Source organism: Caretta caretta, chromosome 16, assembly GCF_965140235.1.
Source record: "Caretta caretta isolate rCarCar2 chromosome 16, rCarCar1.hap1, whole genome shotgun sequence".
Lineage (NCBI taxonomy): Eukaryota > Metazoa > Chordata > Testudines > Cheloniidae > Caretta > Caretta caretta.
Window position 1 is genome coordinate 5,221,032 of NC_134221.1, and position 17,346 is coordinate 5,238,377.

Below are 17,346 nucleotides of genomic sequence, written 5' to 3' on the forward strand. Positions count from 1 at the left end.
CCCAATCTTGCAGTGTGAGTGCCAGGCCCTTACGGCTCCCTGTTGACCAGTGTTTGCTCAGATCAAGAAGGAAGAGGAAACCCTCCTGTGGACAGAGAAACGGGAAGTGGCTGCGGACGTGTTTTCTCAGCTCTGTGGCCTTCTTTTCTAGATGGTTTGGCGTCCTACAGCATCCCTGAGGGAGGGACGATAGCGGCCCCAGGCTCTCCCGTCATTTACCTGAATGACTCAACCTACGATGGCTTCCAGGAGCGCAGGTGGGACTGGCGGCCCTGGTCTCTCTCTGGCACTGTGCACCTTGTCTTCTCTTTGTCCCTGAGCCTATCGCTATACTTTTTGTTCCAGAATCCCTCTGGAATCGGCCACTTTGCTAGTTGAGGGATGTGGTTGTTTTAATTCCTCTGGTGATGTGTTGGGCAGATATTGTCCCTAAAGGGCATGCAGGCCTGTAGGGCGTCAGACCCAGACCCTTCTGGCTAGTGAAGGTTAGCGGGAAAGTACTGGGTCCATTGCTGGAGGCGGCGGGATGAAGTGGGTCTGCATACACCTGTTGTTATATGACCAGCTATTGTCCAGGTTTTTGCCTTCCCCTTTTGGTTAAAAGGGTGGAGAGAGTTGTGGTGACACATCTCTCACAGTACTTGTCTGCGTCAGAGCCCTGTGACCCTTGTCAGGCTGGGTACAGACCTGGATTTGACTCCGAGGCTGCATTTATTGCGTTGGTGAGTGATCTCCTAGCAATGGACAGTGATCAGGTCTCCCTGCTTGCGCTATTAGATATGTCAGTTGCCTTTGCTACTGTCGATCACTAACATTGCTAACGCATCTGCTGCTCCATGGGGGAGTGGAGGGAACTGCTGTGAGTGGCTTTCTGCCAGGGAGGGTCCAGAGGTTGGGGCATGGTTGAGGCTCAGTCCAGGCAAGACAGAGGTAATGCTAACTACAGCCACTTCTAGGACGGAGGTTGTCTAACCACCATTGGCACCTCAGGGTTACAACTTGGGGGTCTGGCTAGACCTGCACTGGCATTGAGGAGATCAGGTGGTAGCAGTGGACAGTGGGTGGCAGCTCAATGGTCCGGCCTGGGAGGGTACACCTGCCCTTCGCAAAGAAGGCCTCTGCACATGGCAGCTCCATTGTCCCTTTGCCTCAAGTGTCTCTTCTACAGCTTTTCCCACTGCCCTTCTGTCAGGGGCGGCTGTCTCAAACCATCTGTGAGTCTCTCACACTCCCGTTCTATCAGGGGCAATCTCCTGCACAGTCTTTCAGACTCCCCTTGTATCAGGGCAACCATCATTGCCCGCATTCTCCACCAGCTGTGACGGGGCACTTCACTCGCCGCTAGGATGACACCTCCTCCTGGTCACGGTGGGGAATAGCTCGCAAGGTCAGCGCCCCTTCCCGCGTTTACATGCTGTCTCTCCACCTCTCTCTCTGGGTCTGCAGCCCTTCTCTCACAGCACAAGACCTCCGGCAAGTCTATGCATTTTCCCCTTTCAGGGTACCAAAGTCTTTCAAAGTCTCTCTGCACATGAGCAGTCTCAATCACTGCCCCATGATGCCATTCCTGCAGTGGCCTGTAGGGGAACCCAGGCCCGCCCTCTACTCCAGGTTCCAGCTCAGGGATCCTCTAGCTAGCAGTCAAGGTTTGTTCCCTTCTAGACTTTACTGCCTTTCCCTGAGCCCTACCCTACCTTCCTGGCTTACTCCGCCCCCCCCACCCGGGTTTGCTAGCCCAAAAGCACCTCCCTTCTCCCAGGGAGCTACTGCAGAGTTTCCCAACCACGCCTCTGCTTCCAATTCCCTGTCTTTATAGCCCCAGCCCAGCTCATTCCTCCTCAGCTGGGCTGCCTGACTCAGTCATGGGATTACTTAGCCACTTGATTCCCCTCAGCTGTGGCATGTGGTGTTAATTAGCCCCCTTCTCAGTCTTCATTAACTCTTTCTGGGCAAGTGTGTGGTAAACACCCCATCAGTTTGATTTAAGATATTTACTTTGGATATTTTTACCCTGTGATGTTGACAATTTCTGCTTTAATGGTTACAAAGCTTTAATTTTTTGAATCTCAACATCTGCTATCATTAAATAATTATTGTCTGATCCCCCATAATTTCCTGCAACTGTGAACATCTAAATAGATTAAAAAAATTTAAAATGCTTAAAAATAAAAATTGATATTATCCATCAAAATTATAGAAAAAAAATCTGCCAAGCATAGTTATAACCATTGATTTTAACTTTCCAGTCATGTGAATCTTTCCACCGGGTTTCAGTTATACCAACTAGATTGAATTTATGCTCATAAACAAGCAATTCCAACTCATCTGGTTTGTTACGCAGGTTCCTAGCAGTGATGTGTAGGCAATTAATTTCTTCTCTTCATGTCTGTGTGCTTCTTGAGTAATGTTGTTCTCAAATCTCCATTTTGAGCTAAGTCCTCATATCTTCCCTCTGTTCATCCTCCCCATTTGCTATTACTATAACGCTCTCCTGACTAAGCAAGCTAGCCTGTCCTGCAGAGATTGGTTCCCCTTCTACTGAGATTGAGGCCATCCACACTGTACAGCCCCCTCTTCCTGTAGAAGAAGGACCAATGTTACTCTACTTTACCCTACACCACTTCACAGCCTGCGGTTCACTTCCAGAATGTTCTGCCTTCCTTTGCTCACGGGACAGGTACAATCTCTGAGAAGATGGTTTGGACATTCTTCTTCTTCAGTACCCTTCCCAGTTCCCTGCCGTTATCTATAATCTATGAGTTATCCCATGATGCAGTGTCATTAGTGCCAATATGCACCATCACCAGGGGATCCTTGACTTCAGAAGCTCATCCAATCTGAGCGTGACCTCTCGTGTGAGTTATGCCAGAGTAAAATACAACTCAGGGTAAGTACGGGTGACAGAACCGAGCCCTACATACTAGTCACCCATTAGCAGTATTGATCTGTAGCATTCACATTTACTACATTTAGAATGAGAAACAATTATCCAGTGACTTCAGCAATGAAGACTGGCAAATAAAAAGAGTCAGCCCTCTTGGTGTAGAATTATATTATCTTGCCCCTGCTTACCTTCTAGAAGTTTCTAGATTCCAGTAACCCAGTCCCCTTCCACACCCCAACAGTTCTCAATTCTCAAGTTTTATGCCTTGAAAAATGGGTTGAGAGCAGGTTTAATACAAGAAAGCCAAGCCAGTAGCAGATCCCTCACAAGAGCTTAATACTGCAGAACAAAGCTAAGCAGAGAGTGGGAAAGAGTTGCTTGCAGCTTTGTATGCAATGAGAAAGTTTCATTAGTTCACTTTCAGCAATAACAGTCCTAATTCAAACTGATCACAAGCCTTTGGAGGCACCTTTTAGGAAGCCATCCGTTAGCACACCTGTGGAGAATGTTTCTGCAGCTTCAGAAGCAGAGGCTCGTAGTACAATACACCCATGCAGGCTGAGGATCCTGGTGGAGACGATGGTCACAGTAACGGTCGAATCCAGTCTCCAGGGAGACTCATTTGCAGAGGAGAGACGGATATATGCTGTCAGGCTGGGAGGAGTCACTAAAGGAGATTCGCAGCTCCAAGTAGTGCTGACAGTAATGACTTGGCCAAGAGAAAAGAAGGATGATGTCCCTGGCTTATGAAGGAGCAGGACTTCTCTTTGGTAGAGGAATGGTAGTCATTCCTGAGTGCCAGAAAAAGAAATTCTCAATTACATCTCTCTCTCTCTCTCTCTCTCTCTCTATCTGTGGGTTTTATATCACTGCCCATCATCGTAGTATCTGAGGGATAATAGTGAAGTCCATAGAGGATTTCATGAGGTGCACCAAGACATGCTGAGACCCAAGACCAGAGCAATGGCTTGGCATGATCTGGGATATTGGGGTTATCATAGAAGGATGCTCATTATGTAAAAAGAGTAGCCACCGTGATCCAGGAAAGCTGTTATGTTTCCATGCTTTCCATGAAGGAGAATTCCCACTCTGGCAGAGTGGCTTTTACCACCGTGCTTAAGAACATGCTTAAGAACTGTGTCAGATCAATGATCCATCTAGCCTTGTATCCTGTCTTCCTACAGTGGTCAGTGCCAGATTCCTCAGAGGGAATGAACAGGGCAATTAACAAGTGATCCATCCCCTGTCCGCCACTCCCAGCTTCTGGCAAACAGAGGCTAGGGAAACCCAGAGCTTAGGGTTGCATCTCTGACTGTCTTGGTTAATAGCCACTGATGGACCTATCCTGCATAAACTTATATAGTTCTTTTTTGAACCCTGTAATAGTTTTGGGCTTCACAACGTCCTCTGGCAACGAATTCCACAGGTTGACTGTGTGTTGTGTGAAGAAGTACTTCCTTATGTTTGTTTTAAACCTGCTGCCTATTAATTTCATTGAGTGACCCCTGGTTATGTGAAGGAGTAAATAACACTTCCTTATTTACTTTCTCCACACCAATCACAGTTTTACAGACCTCCATCATGTCCCCTCTTAGTCATCTCTTTTCCAAGCTGAAAAGTCCCACTCTTTTTAATCTCTCCTCATACGGAATATGTTCCATACCCTTAATAATTTTTATTGCCATTCTCTGTACCTATTCCAATTCTAATATCTTTTTTGAGATGGGGCAACCAAAACTGCTTGCAGTATTCAACTTGTGGGAGTACCATGGGTTTATATAGTGATTTTATGATATTTTCTATCTTATTATCTATCCCTTTCCTAATGGTTCCTAACACTCTGTTAGCTTTTTAGACTGCTGCTGCACATTGGGCAGATGTTTTCAGAGAACTATCCACAATGTCTCCAAGATCTCTTTCTTGATTGGTAACAGCAAAGTTAGACATCATTTTGTATGTGTAATTGGGATTATGTTTTCAAATGTGCATTACTTTGCATTTATCAACATTGAATTGCATCTGCCATTTTGTTGCCCAGTCATTCAGTTTAGTGAGATCCCTTTGTAACTCTTCACAGTCTGCTTTGAACTTAACTATCTTGAGTAATTTTGCATTATCTGAAATTTTGCAACCTCACTGTTCACCCCTTTTTCCAGATCATTTATGAATATGGTGAACAGCACTGGTTCTAGTACAGACCCCTGGGGGACACCACTATTTACATCTGTCCATTCTGAAAACTGACCATTTATACCTATCCTTTGTTTTCTGTTTTTTAACCAGTTACTGATCCATGAGAGGACCTTCCCTCTTATCCCATGTCTGCTTCCTTTGCTTAAGAGCCTTTGGTGAGGGCCCTTGTCAATGGCTTTCTGAAAGTCCAGGTACACTATATCCACTGGATCACCTTTGTCCACCTGTTTGTTGACCCCCTCAAAGAATTCTGATAGATTGGTGAGGCATGATTGCCCTTCACAAAAGCCATGTTGACTCTTCCCCACAAATCAAGTTAATCTATGTGTCTGATAATTCTGTTCTTTACTGTAGTTTCAACAAATTTGCCTGGTACTGAAGTTAGGCTTATTGGCCTGTAATTGCCAGAATTGCCTCTGGAGCCTTTTTTAAAAATTGGCATCACATTACCTGTCCTCCAGTCATCTGGTACAGAAGCTGATTTAAATGATAGGTTACATGCCACAGTTAGTAGTTCTACAATTTTATATTTGAGTTCCTTCAGAACTGTTGGGTGAATCCCATCTGGATCTGGTGACTTATTACTGTTTAATTTATCTATTTGTTCCAAAACTTCCTCTATTGACACCTCAAACTGGAACAGTTCCTCAGATTAGTCACCTAAAAATAATGGCTCAAGTGTGGGAATCTCCCTCACAACCTCTGCAGTGAAGACTCATGAAAAGAATTAATTTAGCTTCTCCACAATGGCCTTATTTTCCTTGAGTGCTCTTTTCTAACCTCGATTGTCACAGGCTCCCTGATTTTGATGTACTTAAACTTTTTTTTTGCTGTTTGTTTTTGAGCCTTTGGCTAGTTGCTCTTCAAATTCTTTTTTGCCCTTCCTAATTATACTTTTACACTTGACTTGCTCCTTTCTATTTTCCTCAGTAGGATTTAACTTCCAATTTTTAAAGGATGCCTTTTTGCCTCTAACCATTTCTTTTATTTTATTGTTTAGCTATGGTGGCACTTTTTTGGTCCTCTTACAATGTTCTTTTTAAATTTGGGGTATACATTTAATCTGAGTATCTATTATGTTTTTTAAAAGTTTCCATGCACCTTGTAGGCGTTTCACTTTGGGGACTATACCTTTTAATTTCTGTTTAATTTCTGTTTAACTAGCTTCCTCATTTTTGTGTAGTTCTTCTTTCTGAAGTTAAATGCTACTGTGATGGGATTCTTTGGTGTTTCCCTCAACCAGGATGTTAAATTTAATTATTATGGTCACTATTACCAAGCGGTTCAGCTATCTTGACTTCTTAGATCAGATACTGTATTCCACTTAGGGCTAAATCAAGAATTGCCTCTCCTCTTGTGGATTCCAGGACTAGCTGCTCCAAGAAACAGTCATTGATGGTGTCAATAAATTTTATCTCTGCATCCTATCCTGGGACGATACGTAGCCAGTCAATATGGGGATAGTTGAAATCCTCCACTATTATTGAGTTTTCTATTTTGTATAGCATGTCTAAACTCTTGGAGCATTTCACAATTACCATCACTATCCTGGTCAAGCGATTGCTAGTATATCTCCACTGATATATGCTTATTATTCAAGCATGGAATTTCTGTCTCTAGAGATTCTATAGAACAGTTTGATTCATTTAAGATTTTTACTTTCTTTGACTGTATGCTTTCTTTCACATATAGTGTCACACCCCCACCAGTATGACCTACTCTGTCATTCCTATGTATTTTGTACCCTGGTATTACTGTGTCCCATTGATTATCATTGTTCCACTCATTTAATACAAGGCACTCAAGTTCACTCATCTTAGTATTTAGACTTCTAGCATTTGTATCTTATGAAATTTGTCATCTGTCTGCCATTATGTGATGAAATTGAACGGGACTCTTTTTCATTTGACTTCTCTTCACTTCCTACCTGTGCTTTATCAACTTCCGTCCTTCCCTCCTTACTAGGATATAGAGAATCTTCCTATTATAAGACCCTGTTTTCAGTTTGTTCTAACTTTGCCAAACTTGAACAGTTCTGGCTGAAATTTTCTGTGCAGGGTGTCTGTTTCAGGCTGATTTTTTTTTTTTTTTTTTTAAGTTTCAGCAAAAACAGTTCAGCTGCTTCCAAGAATGAAATTAAGGAAAAATACGTTGTTTTGCACATGTTAGAAACGTCTTACAGCCATTTCATTGAGAGGTTCTAGAGCTTCCATGCTGTAGAGCAGGGCATGAGATTTTGCCGCTGGGTCACCCTCATGCCAGCGAAATGCCTTTTTCTGTCCGTCCCTGTGAAAACCTGCTGAAATTTGGATAAGATAAAAGGCTCTGAAAAAAATCTCAGTTTGCAAGTCCTGAATAGAGAGATGTTAAAGTCTGACAGTTCAGTTATCCAAAGAGAAATGATAAGAATCTGTCCTCCTAACCAGATAAGATAAGAATCTGTCCTCAGGATAGCCCAGCAGTTAGGATACTTACATGCGGGGGGGACATAGGGGTTCAAATCCCTGCTTCAGAGCAATCATTCAGATCTGGGTCCCCACATCGCAAGTAAGTGCCCTATCAGCTCCTCCTTCATGTCAAAGTCACAAATGGTTTTGGGTTGACTGCAAGTGCATTTTTCAGCAAATAAACTATTAGTCTGAAAAATTGCCATGGAGGTTGGTGATCCCCTTCCACGCACAGGTGAGTTCCATGCACAGATCAAGGAGACACAATCAGGCCCATACTGCTTGACACTGAAACTCTATTAAGGGTTTCCAGAACATTAGAATAGCCTGCAGGAGCGAAATGTCTGAAGTATGTTATCCTCATTCCATTGGGGCTCTTCTGTCTAAGAGGTTAACTCAGGTGCCCTGGAAAGTCCTGCCCAAATCCAAAGCCACCATCTCTCAAGAGAGTCAGAGTTTGGGTGTGTTCTGTCTACAGGCTGGATTTGGAGGTTCCTTGCTCAGGTGCACAGGGGCAGGCAAAAGACTCCCCTTTCACACGTCTGCACAAGGGTCTCCACGGTAACTGCCCTGGCCCAATCTGCCTGGTGGCGCACAGGGACTGTTTACTCCTGCTCTCCCAGGGGAGGGGAGCAGGCAGGGTCCACAAGAGCCGGTGCACCAGAGAGAACAGTCTGTGCCAGCCCAATGAGAGGAGCAGCCTTCCTGTGACAGTTTCCCCAGCACTGTCCCTGGGCAGGCAGCTCCACATGGCCCCCTCTACAACTCAGTGGCAAAAATCCCAGGATTGAGCCCCACCTATCTGGTGGAACTGAAATGTCCCTTTTGAGAATCTCCGTTTTCTTTCTCAAGAGTTGTCCATGGCTGTGTTTTGCTCTCACTGGCAAATGGTTCAGATCAGCACACAAACTGCTGGCCTTATCCAGTGCTGGGCTTGGCCCTGCCTAAACCACTCAGCAAGAGAAAACTGCCTATTTATGTTCCTGAGCTGCTTATGTTCTGATCACAAAGGGGCTTGACAGACTCTGGAAAGACTCTGAGCCCAGTAATACCTTCTCCAATCTTTGCTTTTGCACTGGCCGCTTGGCTACATCTTCACATGCAGGATTAGAGAAAAGGGTTCTCATTGTCCCTCAAAACAGAAGAAGCTGCCTTGGGTCAAGGAGTGGCTGGGAACATTCAGGAGACAGTCGGGACTGGAACTAGGTACTCATCTCTCCAGGGTGTCGTAGGTATAATGAAATCAATCCTTTCTCAGTACCAAGAGAGGAGTAAAGGTCCGGTCAAACCCGGAAGAGTCTATGATTCTGTTCTCTCTCTTCTCTGGTGCTCTGTCTAACCATGAGCCATTTCTTGCTAGGCATTTGTATGGAGGTCTGGGCCAGCTAACAGATGGTGTACTGGGACTGGACGATTTCACACAGAGTCACCAGTACCGTGTGTGGCCAGGGTATGACTATGTCGGCTGGAAGAATGAGAGCTTCAGCACAGGTTTTGTCGAAATGGAGTTTCAGTTTGACCGGCAGAGGAACTTCACCTCTATGAAGGTACTGCAGTCTTCCCATCTCCCCAGATCTTGGCTTTGTCTGTGTGGCACACAGGGTCCCAGAGTCTCCTCGGCATTCTGGTTCTGGACTGATACCGCCATGCGTGTTCTGTTCAGTGTTTATTTCAATAAGCAGTTGCATTGCCTCTGGCTCTGTTTGTTTGTGGCCATTAGTCTGTCGCAATGAATTACTTTATGGGCAGAAATATTTGTAGAAACAGCTAATTTGAAGCGAATTTTAGAGAATATTTTGAACTTGCAAATGCAAGTTTTCTCACTGGAAATGTGATTCTAAAAGCCACTTCCACTCAGTGAAGGTACAGAAACATACCAAGTAATATACCAGACATCCTCCGATACAGACAGGAGAGAAAGGAATCCCTAGAACAAATTGTTAAATTAAAGAGAAACAAGTTCCCAGGACAGAAGTTGTACCGCCAGGAATTCTGAAAGAACTTAGAACTTAAGAACAAAGCTGCCTACCTGCTAAAAAATATATGCAATCGCTCATTAAAATAAGATACTATAGCACAGAATTGTAAGATAGCAAATGTACCTACATTTAGAAAAGGTGCTGGGATCATGCCAGGATTTATACACTAATGAGCCTTACTTCAGTATCAGGAAAATTGGTTGAAACAATAATTAAAGACAGAGATATTAGTGTGCCTAGATTACCATGACATGACAGAGGAAATACAGCTCCTGTTAAGGAGAGACATGCCTCTCCTGTCTCCTATGGTACTTTGAGAGTGCCAGTAAAATACTTGCTAAAAAAGGAGCAGTTTATTTGTGTTTTCAAACAGCCGTTGGGAAAGTCCCATACAAGTTGTCATTTGTGAAAGGTGAGAGGTCAAGTTCTGTCATGAGTTAAAAACTGGCTAAGAGATAGTAAACAAACAGAAAGATTAAGCAAAAAGAAAAGGAGTACTTGTGGAACCTTAGAGAGTAACAAATTTATTTGAGCATATGCTTTCGTGAGCTACAGCTCACTTCATTGGATGCATTCATAGAATCATAGAATATCAGGGTTAGAAGGGACCTCAGGGGGTCATCTAGTTCAGCCCCCTGCTCAAAGCAGGACCAATCCCCAATTTTTGCCCTGGATCCCTAAATGGCCCCTTCAAGGATTGAACTCACAACCCTGGCTTTAGCAGGCCAAAGCTCAAACCACTGAGCTATCCCTCAGTGGAAAATACAGTGGGGAGATTTTATACATAGAGAACATGAAACAATGGGTGTTACCATACACACTGTAACGAGAGTGATCACTTAAGGAGCGGGGGTGCGGGGGGGGGGGGGAACGGGACTTTTGTAGTGATAATCAAGGTGGGCCATTTCCAGTAGTTGACAAGAATGTCTGAGGAACAGTGGGGAGTGAGGGGGGGAATAAACATGGGGAAATAGGTTTCAGGGTAGCAGCCGTGTTAGTCTGTATTCGCAAAAAGAAAAGGAGTACTAGTGGCACCTTAGAGACTAACCAATTTATTTGAGCATAAGCTTTCATGAGCTACAGCTCACTTCATCGGATGCATCGAATGAAGTGAGCTGTAGCTCATGAAAGCTTATGCTCGAATAAATTGGTTAGTCTCTAAGGTGCCACTAGTACTCCATGGGGAAATAGTTTTACTTTGTGTAATGAACCATCCACTCCCAGTCTCTTTCCATTCCACCATCAACCTCAGCCTGGACCAGTCCACACAACAGATCCACTTCCTGGACACTACGATGCTAATAAGCGATGGTCACATAAACACCACCCTATACCGGAAACCTACTGACCGCTATTCCTTCCTACATGCCTCCAGCTTTCATCCAGACCACACCACACGATCCATTGTCTACAGCCAAGCTCTACGATACAACAGCATTTGCTCCAACCCCTCAGACAGAGATAAATACCTACAAGATCTCTATCAAGCATTCTTACAACTACAATACCCACCTGCTGAAGTGAAGAAACAGATTGACAGAGCCAGAAGAGTACCCAGAAGTCACCTACTACAGGACAGGCCCAACAAAGAAAGTAACAGAACGCCACTAGCCATCACCTTCAGCCCCCAACTAAAACCTCTCCAACGCATCATCAAGGATCTACAACCTATCCTGAAGGACGACCCATCACTCTCACAGATCTTGGGAGACAGGCCAGTCCTTGCTTACAGACAGCCCCCCAACCTGAAGCAAATACTCACCAGCAACCACACACCACACAACAGAACCACTAACCCAGGAAACTATCCTTGCAACAAAGCCCGTTGCCAACTCTGTCCACATATCTATTCAGGAGACATCATCATAGGGCCTAATCACATCAGCCACACTATCAGAGACTCGTTCACCTGCACATCTGCCAATGTGATATATGCCATCATGTGCCAGCAATGCCCCTCTGCCATGTACATTGGCCAAACTGGACAGTCTCTATGTAAAAGAATAAATGGACACAAATCAGACGTCAAGAATTATAACATTCAAAAACCAGTTGGAGAACACTTCAATCTCTTTGGTCACTCGATTACAGACCTAAAAGTTGCAATTCTTCAACAAGAAAACTTCAAAACCAGACTCCAACGAGAGACTGCTGAATTGGAATTAATTTGCAAACTGGATACAATTAACTTAGGCTTGAATAGAGACTGGGAGTGGATGGGCCATTACACAAAGTAAAACTATTTCCCCATGTTTATTCCCTCCCACCCCCACTGTTCCTCATACGTTCTTGTCAACTGCTGGAAATGGCCCACCTTGATTATCACTACAAAAGGTCCCGTCTGTCCGTCACCCGCCCTCCCTCCCCCACTGCTCTCCTGCTGGTAATAGCTCACTTTAAGTGTCAGGTTTCAGAGTAACAGCCGTGTTAGTCTGTATTCGCAAAAAGAAAAGGAGTACTTGTGGCACCTTAGAGACTAACCAATTTATTTGAGTATAAGCTTTCGTGAGCTATAGCATACAGTTTCCACGGTATGCATCCGATGAAGTGAGCTGTAGCTCACGAAATCTTATGCTCAAATAAATTGGTTAGTCTCTAAGGTGCCACAAGTACTCCTTTTCTTTTCACTTTAAGTGATCACTCTCGTTACAGTGTGTATGGTAACACCCATTGTTTCATGTTCTCTATGTATATAAATCTCCTTTTCTTTTTGCGAATAGACTAACACGGCTGCTACTTTGAAAGAAAGATTAAGAAAGATGAGCTCAATTAACAGAATCTGGTATTAGCATCGGTGTTGTTTAGTATATTAATTAATTGTGTAGAAAAGGGGTGAACAGTCAGATGGGAAAATTTAAGTAAGTCAAGACTACGGTAGACTGAGAGGACGGTGAATGGGCATCACAATGAGGGGTGACATTCAGTGCTGACAAATGCCAAGTAATGCACACTGGGAGGAATGATTTGTGTTGGGATCTCATCACCTGTCACTGGACCCTTCTTCTCTGCTGTATCTTTCCAAGACAGGGTGACTGGTACTGAACAGTTTTCCAGGGAAGGGCATCATACCATTTTACATAATGACATTATATAAATTATATATTATTATTTCCTGTCCCATTCTTTAGGTATCCTCACAGTTTTCTCTCTAGTGTCACTGCACACTAAGCTGGTGTTTTCACTGCAATGTCTGCATCTATGCCCAGTATCTCTCCATCCAATGAATGTCCCCCCAGTAACTACCACCTTCTGCTCCCCCTGGCAATCTGTTGGATCTGCTCCCAGCAGGGTACAATAGAATCATAGAATATCAGTGTTGGAAGGGACCTCAGGAGGTCATCTAATCCAACCCCCTGCTCAAAGCAGGACCAATCCCCAACTAAATCATCCCAACCAGGGCTTTGTCAAACCTGACCTTAAAAACTTCTAAGGAAGGAGACTCCACCACCCCCCTAAGTAACCCATTCCAGTGTTTCACCACCCCCCTAGTGAAAAAGTTTTTCCTAATATCCAACCTAAACCTCCCCCACTGCAACTTGAGACCATGACTCCTCATTCTGTCATCTTCTACCACTGAGAACAGTCTAGATCCATCCTCTTTGGAACCCCCTTTCAGGTAGCTGAAAGCAGCTATCAAATCCCCCCTCATTCTTCTCTTCCGCAGACTAAACATAAGACGTCTGCAGAGTGGTATGGGATGTGAATGACTCAGCATGGACATTAGATGCCATCTCCTTCCAGAGGTTCAGTCAGTCAGGGCAAATGTACATGATCAAGTACTTTGGACTTCAGGGAAAGCAAGAGATGTTAATTGGCCACTTAGGTGTAGTTCACACCCAATTAACACCCCCCCACCCAGTTCTCTGGAGCCCGAAGTATTTGACCAAGTGTACGCTGCCTTTGCAAGTTGAGGTTGTGCTAAGTTCTCCTGTTTTTTAGACGTCATAGGATGACCTCAGTTTGCACTGGCAGTGTACACAGGACTCCAGGGGGCTCTGAGGGTGTTAATTGGCCAAGTAGCTGTAATTCACAGCCAATTAACACCCTTGGCATTCCCTGGAGTTGGAAGTATTTGAGCTGTCTCAGAGACCAGGACATGGGTGGTCGTTCCTAGTGGTTAGCACAGGAGTCAGTAGTCAGGAATAGGAGCTGAGGGTCAGAGTCGGGTTACTTGGAGTGAGGCAAGGCTGAGTCCAAGGCGGGAGCAGGGCTGGGAACAAGGAGGTGCAGGAACCAACACAGCTCTGGGTAAATGCTTTGAGGTTGGATGTTGTCTACTGGTTCCCAAGATTGCCTGTCCATACTGTAGCCTTCCTAGTCCACCAGGCACTAGGGCCCTCCCCCAACTCATCTAGAGTTGAAGATTCAGTGGACCAATACTCTTGTCTGCAGACTATTATGGGTGGCAGTGGCGGGTTGGAGTGGTTTGGATATGGGTTCTCAGTGTAAGGCTTTAAAAATGATATGTGAAAGAAGGGGTATATCTTCAAGGACTTGTAATCTGTTACCTGAAGGCCACTAGGTTTACCCAATCTATAAACTTGAAGAGGCCTAGATATTGGTAGTCTAGTTTGGTGGATGGGTGGCTCGATTTAAGTTCTGGGCAGAGATCTGCACCTTGTCCCCTATGGCCAGATTCGGGGCAGCCTGATGGTCTTCTTCCGTGAGGTGTTTATAGGATTCTTTAGCAGACTGCAAGTATTTCTTGAGTTCTTATGCACCCAGTGTAAGTGGGAGGCTAAATCTGCAGCATCCGGTACTAGGGAACTCATGGGTAAGTCTGGATTGAAACGGGGGTGAAAGCCATAGTTAGCAAAGAATGGGATATGGGTCAAGGTGTGGATTACATTGTTATATGCAAATTCAGCAGAGCACAGCAGCGGGAGCCAATCATCCCGGTGGTAACTCAGAAAGCAGTAAAGATACTTCTCCATGATTTGATTGACCCTCTCTGTTTGCCTGTTAGTCTGTGGGTATTAGGTGGATGAGGCGAGGGACTCGATGGCAAGTAGTCTGAGAAATTCCCACCAGAATTGGGTTCTTGATCCAAAATACCTGTCGATAACCCGGGGTAGTGGAAAACATTTTCCACGCAGAGCTGAGCTGTCTCCCTCGTCCCCACTCAGCTCTAGGGAAACAGGATTGTCAGCAAAACAGAGAGTCAAAGCGTACTGTGCCTGACCACCAGCAGATGTATGAATCATGGGTCATGAGCCAGGGATGCCAAGGACAACTAATGAATGCAGTAGGAACAGTTCAGCATGGAATGAAGTACTCCTCTTTGTTAGGAGGTTGATGGTCACCAGGATTACCAGCTGTCCCTGGGAGCATGGCAGTTCTACAGTGAAGTCCATAGAAGACCAAGGCTGTGAAAGTGTGGGCAGAGGCTGGAGGAGACTTAGGGGTTTTGATCATGGGTTCTTGGTACAGACGAAAAGGCTGCAGGACCTTATATAATCTTTGATGTAAGCTCGTAGGCCTGGCCATCAGAAGCTCCTCAAAACCAGATTCCAGGTCTTGAATTGGACAAAATAGCCTGCAAGAGGCGAATCGTGCCATAGTTTCAATACCTGAAGGCTAGGTTGTTCCTCCAGAACATAAATACAACCTGTACAATAGAGAAGGCTGTTCTCTAATCTGAAATCAAGAGTCAGGTTGGATAAACACATGTCATGTCAGGGTCACTGGGGAGCAAGTCAGGGTCACTGGGGAGCAGGGCGTGGCTGGAGGATGTCAGGCTGTTGTTGATTGTCCCATTGACAAAGTTGGATACCTTGAGCACGGTAGCAGAGTTCTCTTCACCAGATTTGAGAGATTCATTTTTGTGGGATTGGGCATCCGCTTTCCCATTTCTCATCCCTAGGTGATAAATTACCAAGCTAGTGCAGAAGAGGGACCAGCAGATCTAGCATTGGTTAAGGTGTCTAGCAGTTTGTAGGTATTCCAGGTTCTTGTGATCCGTCAGAACTTGGACCAGGAATCAGGCTTCTTTGAGGAGGTGGTGCTACTCCTCGAAAGCCAGCTTGATAATTGTTCTTTGTCACAAATAACGTAATTTTTTTCCACTGGGGTTAACTTCCAAGAATAAAAGAATGGAATTGGTTGTTGGAGCCCACATATTGAGACAGTACTGCACCTCTGGCAAAATTCAAGGCATTGGCTTCTATCTTAAATGGTTTAGTGGGTGAAGCAGGATGGATGCTGAAGTGAATGCCTCTTCAGTCAATCAAAATCTGAGTGAGGAGCATGGACCAAACAAACGTGGCCCCCTTTTACAAGAGTGGCTTTATGGGTGCAGCCAGGCTAGAGAATCCTTTAATAAAACACCTGTAGAAACTGCCGAACCCTAGGAATTGCTGCACCCTGTGTATGTCTTGGGTATGGCCCAGTCAGATACTGCTTCTACCTTACATGGGTCCATGGTGAGTGATTCAGGCAAGATGATATAGCCCAAGAATTCCACTCTGTCCCTACCAAACTTGCATTTCTCAAGATTTGCATAGAGGTGGTTTTGGCAGAGTCTCTCCAAGACTGTGCATATGATTATTGTGGAGGGCCTGACTTTCTGAGAAAATAAGGATGTCGTCGAGGTAACTGATGACAAATTGGTCCAGCATGCCCCTAAGGATGTCATTTATAAAATGCTGGATTTATGAAATTGCTGGGGTATTGCACAACCCAAACAGCATGAGCAAATGTTCAAAGAGACTGTACCTGGTCCAGAAGGTGGTCTTCTGTTCATCTCCTTTCTGGATCCGCATCAGGTTATAAGCTCTGCGAATGTTCAACTTTGTGAAGACTTTGTCAGAGCAAAGTCTTTCGAACAGCTCATTAATAAGTGAGAAGGAGAACCAATATTGGATTGTAATCTTGTTCAGAGCTCGGTAGTCCAAACAAGGCCAGAGGGAGCCAGCTCTGCCACAAAGAAGATCCAGGCTCCTGATAGAAATGGCAAATGAACCCCTTCTGCAGGTTTTCTTCAAGGTAACTCTGGGTTCAGAGAGAGTAAATGCGGCTGAAGGGAACCTCTACCCCTGGCTGGAGGTTCATGGAGCAGTTGTAGCTGTGATGTGGCGGTAGAGTGTTGGCTTTCTTTTTGTTGAACACATCAGCATAGTGTTGGTATTTAACAGGAGCTGTTGGAGGAGTTCAGTGAGTTGCCAGGGTTGCTTTTGAACCCTTTCTTTGTGTCTCTGAGTTCTTTGAAGGAATGAGTAAACCTTGAAGGGTTGCTGGTCCCCACTCGGCTCTAGGGAAACAGGATTGTCAGCAAAACGGAGAGTCAAAGCATACTGTGCCTGACCACCAGCATATGCTTGAATCATGGGTGATGAGCCAGGGATGCCAAGGACAGCTAATGAATGCAGTGCATGAATTGGCCCAAAATGGAGGATTTCTTGGTGGCCTCAAAGGCTAGTTTCCTCCGCTCCCACCACTAAGCTAAATTGCCCCATCCCGGTCAGCTGACAGATTGCGAACATCCATGTTAGCACCAAGAGCCCCTTAATATTGGGGCCAGGGGCTCTTGGTGCTAACATGGATGCTACTAAAATGCCAGCGGAACTGGTGGACTCCATCTAGAACCTGGAGGTGCAAATAACTTCCCTGCAACCACAGAACTTGCCTCTGTAAGTGCAGGTTGCTCTGCTGGCTCCTCCTACTCTGCCCCTCCCAGAGCTGAGGAGTCTGCTGCCCAACAAGTTGGTTGGAAATCAGGATAAGTTTGTGGGGGGAGGATTTCCTGAACCAAAGTGAGCTCCTGTTCCTTCTACACCCCATTATCATTCCCCATTGTCCAGGCCTGTGTGGGGCTCATCTTAAGTTTGTTGACTGGAGAGGCCAG

The 17,346-nt window shown here is 45.0% G+C and overlaps 1 protein-coding gene across 5 annotated transcripts in view; it reads left to right on the forward strand.

Annotated features, from left to right (window-relative positions):
* The window catches only part of LOC125623312 (discoidin domain-containing receptor 2), a 154,643-nt gene that overhangs the window by 94,746 nt on the left and 42,551 nt on the right, over positions 1-17,346 (forward strand). For all 5 annotated transcript variants that reach the window (XM_075120308.1, XM_048822422.2, XM_048822424.2 and 2 more), the window contains 2 exons: positions 152-257; positions 8,885-9,071. In XM_075120308.1, the coding sequence (XP_074976409.1) occupies positions 152-257; positions 8,885-9,071 (293 nt within the window). The remainder of the gene's footprint in view (positions 1-151; positions 258-8,884; positions 9,072-17,346) is intronic.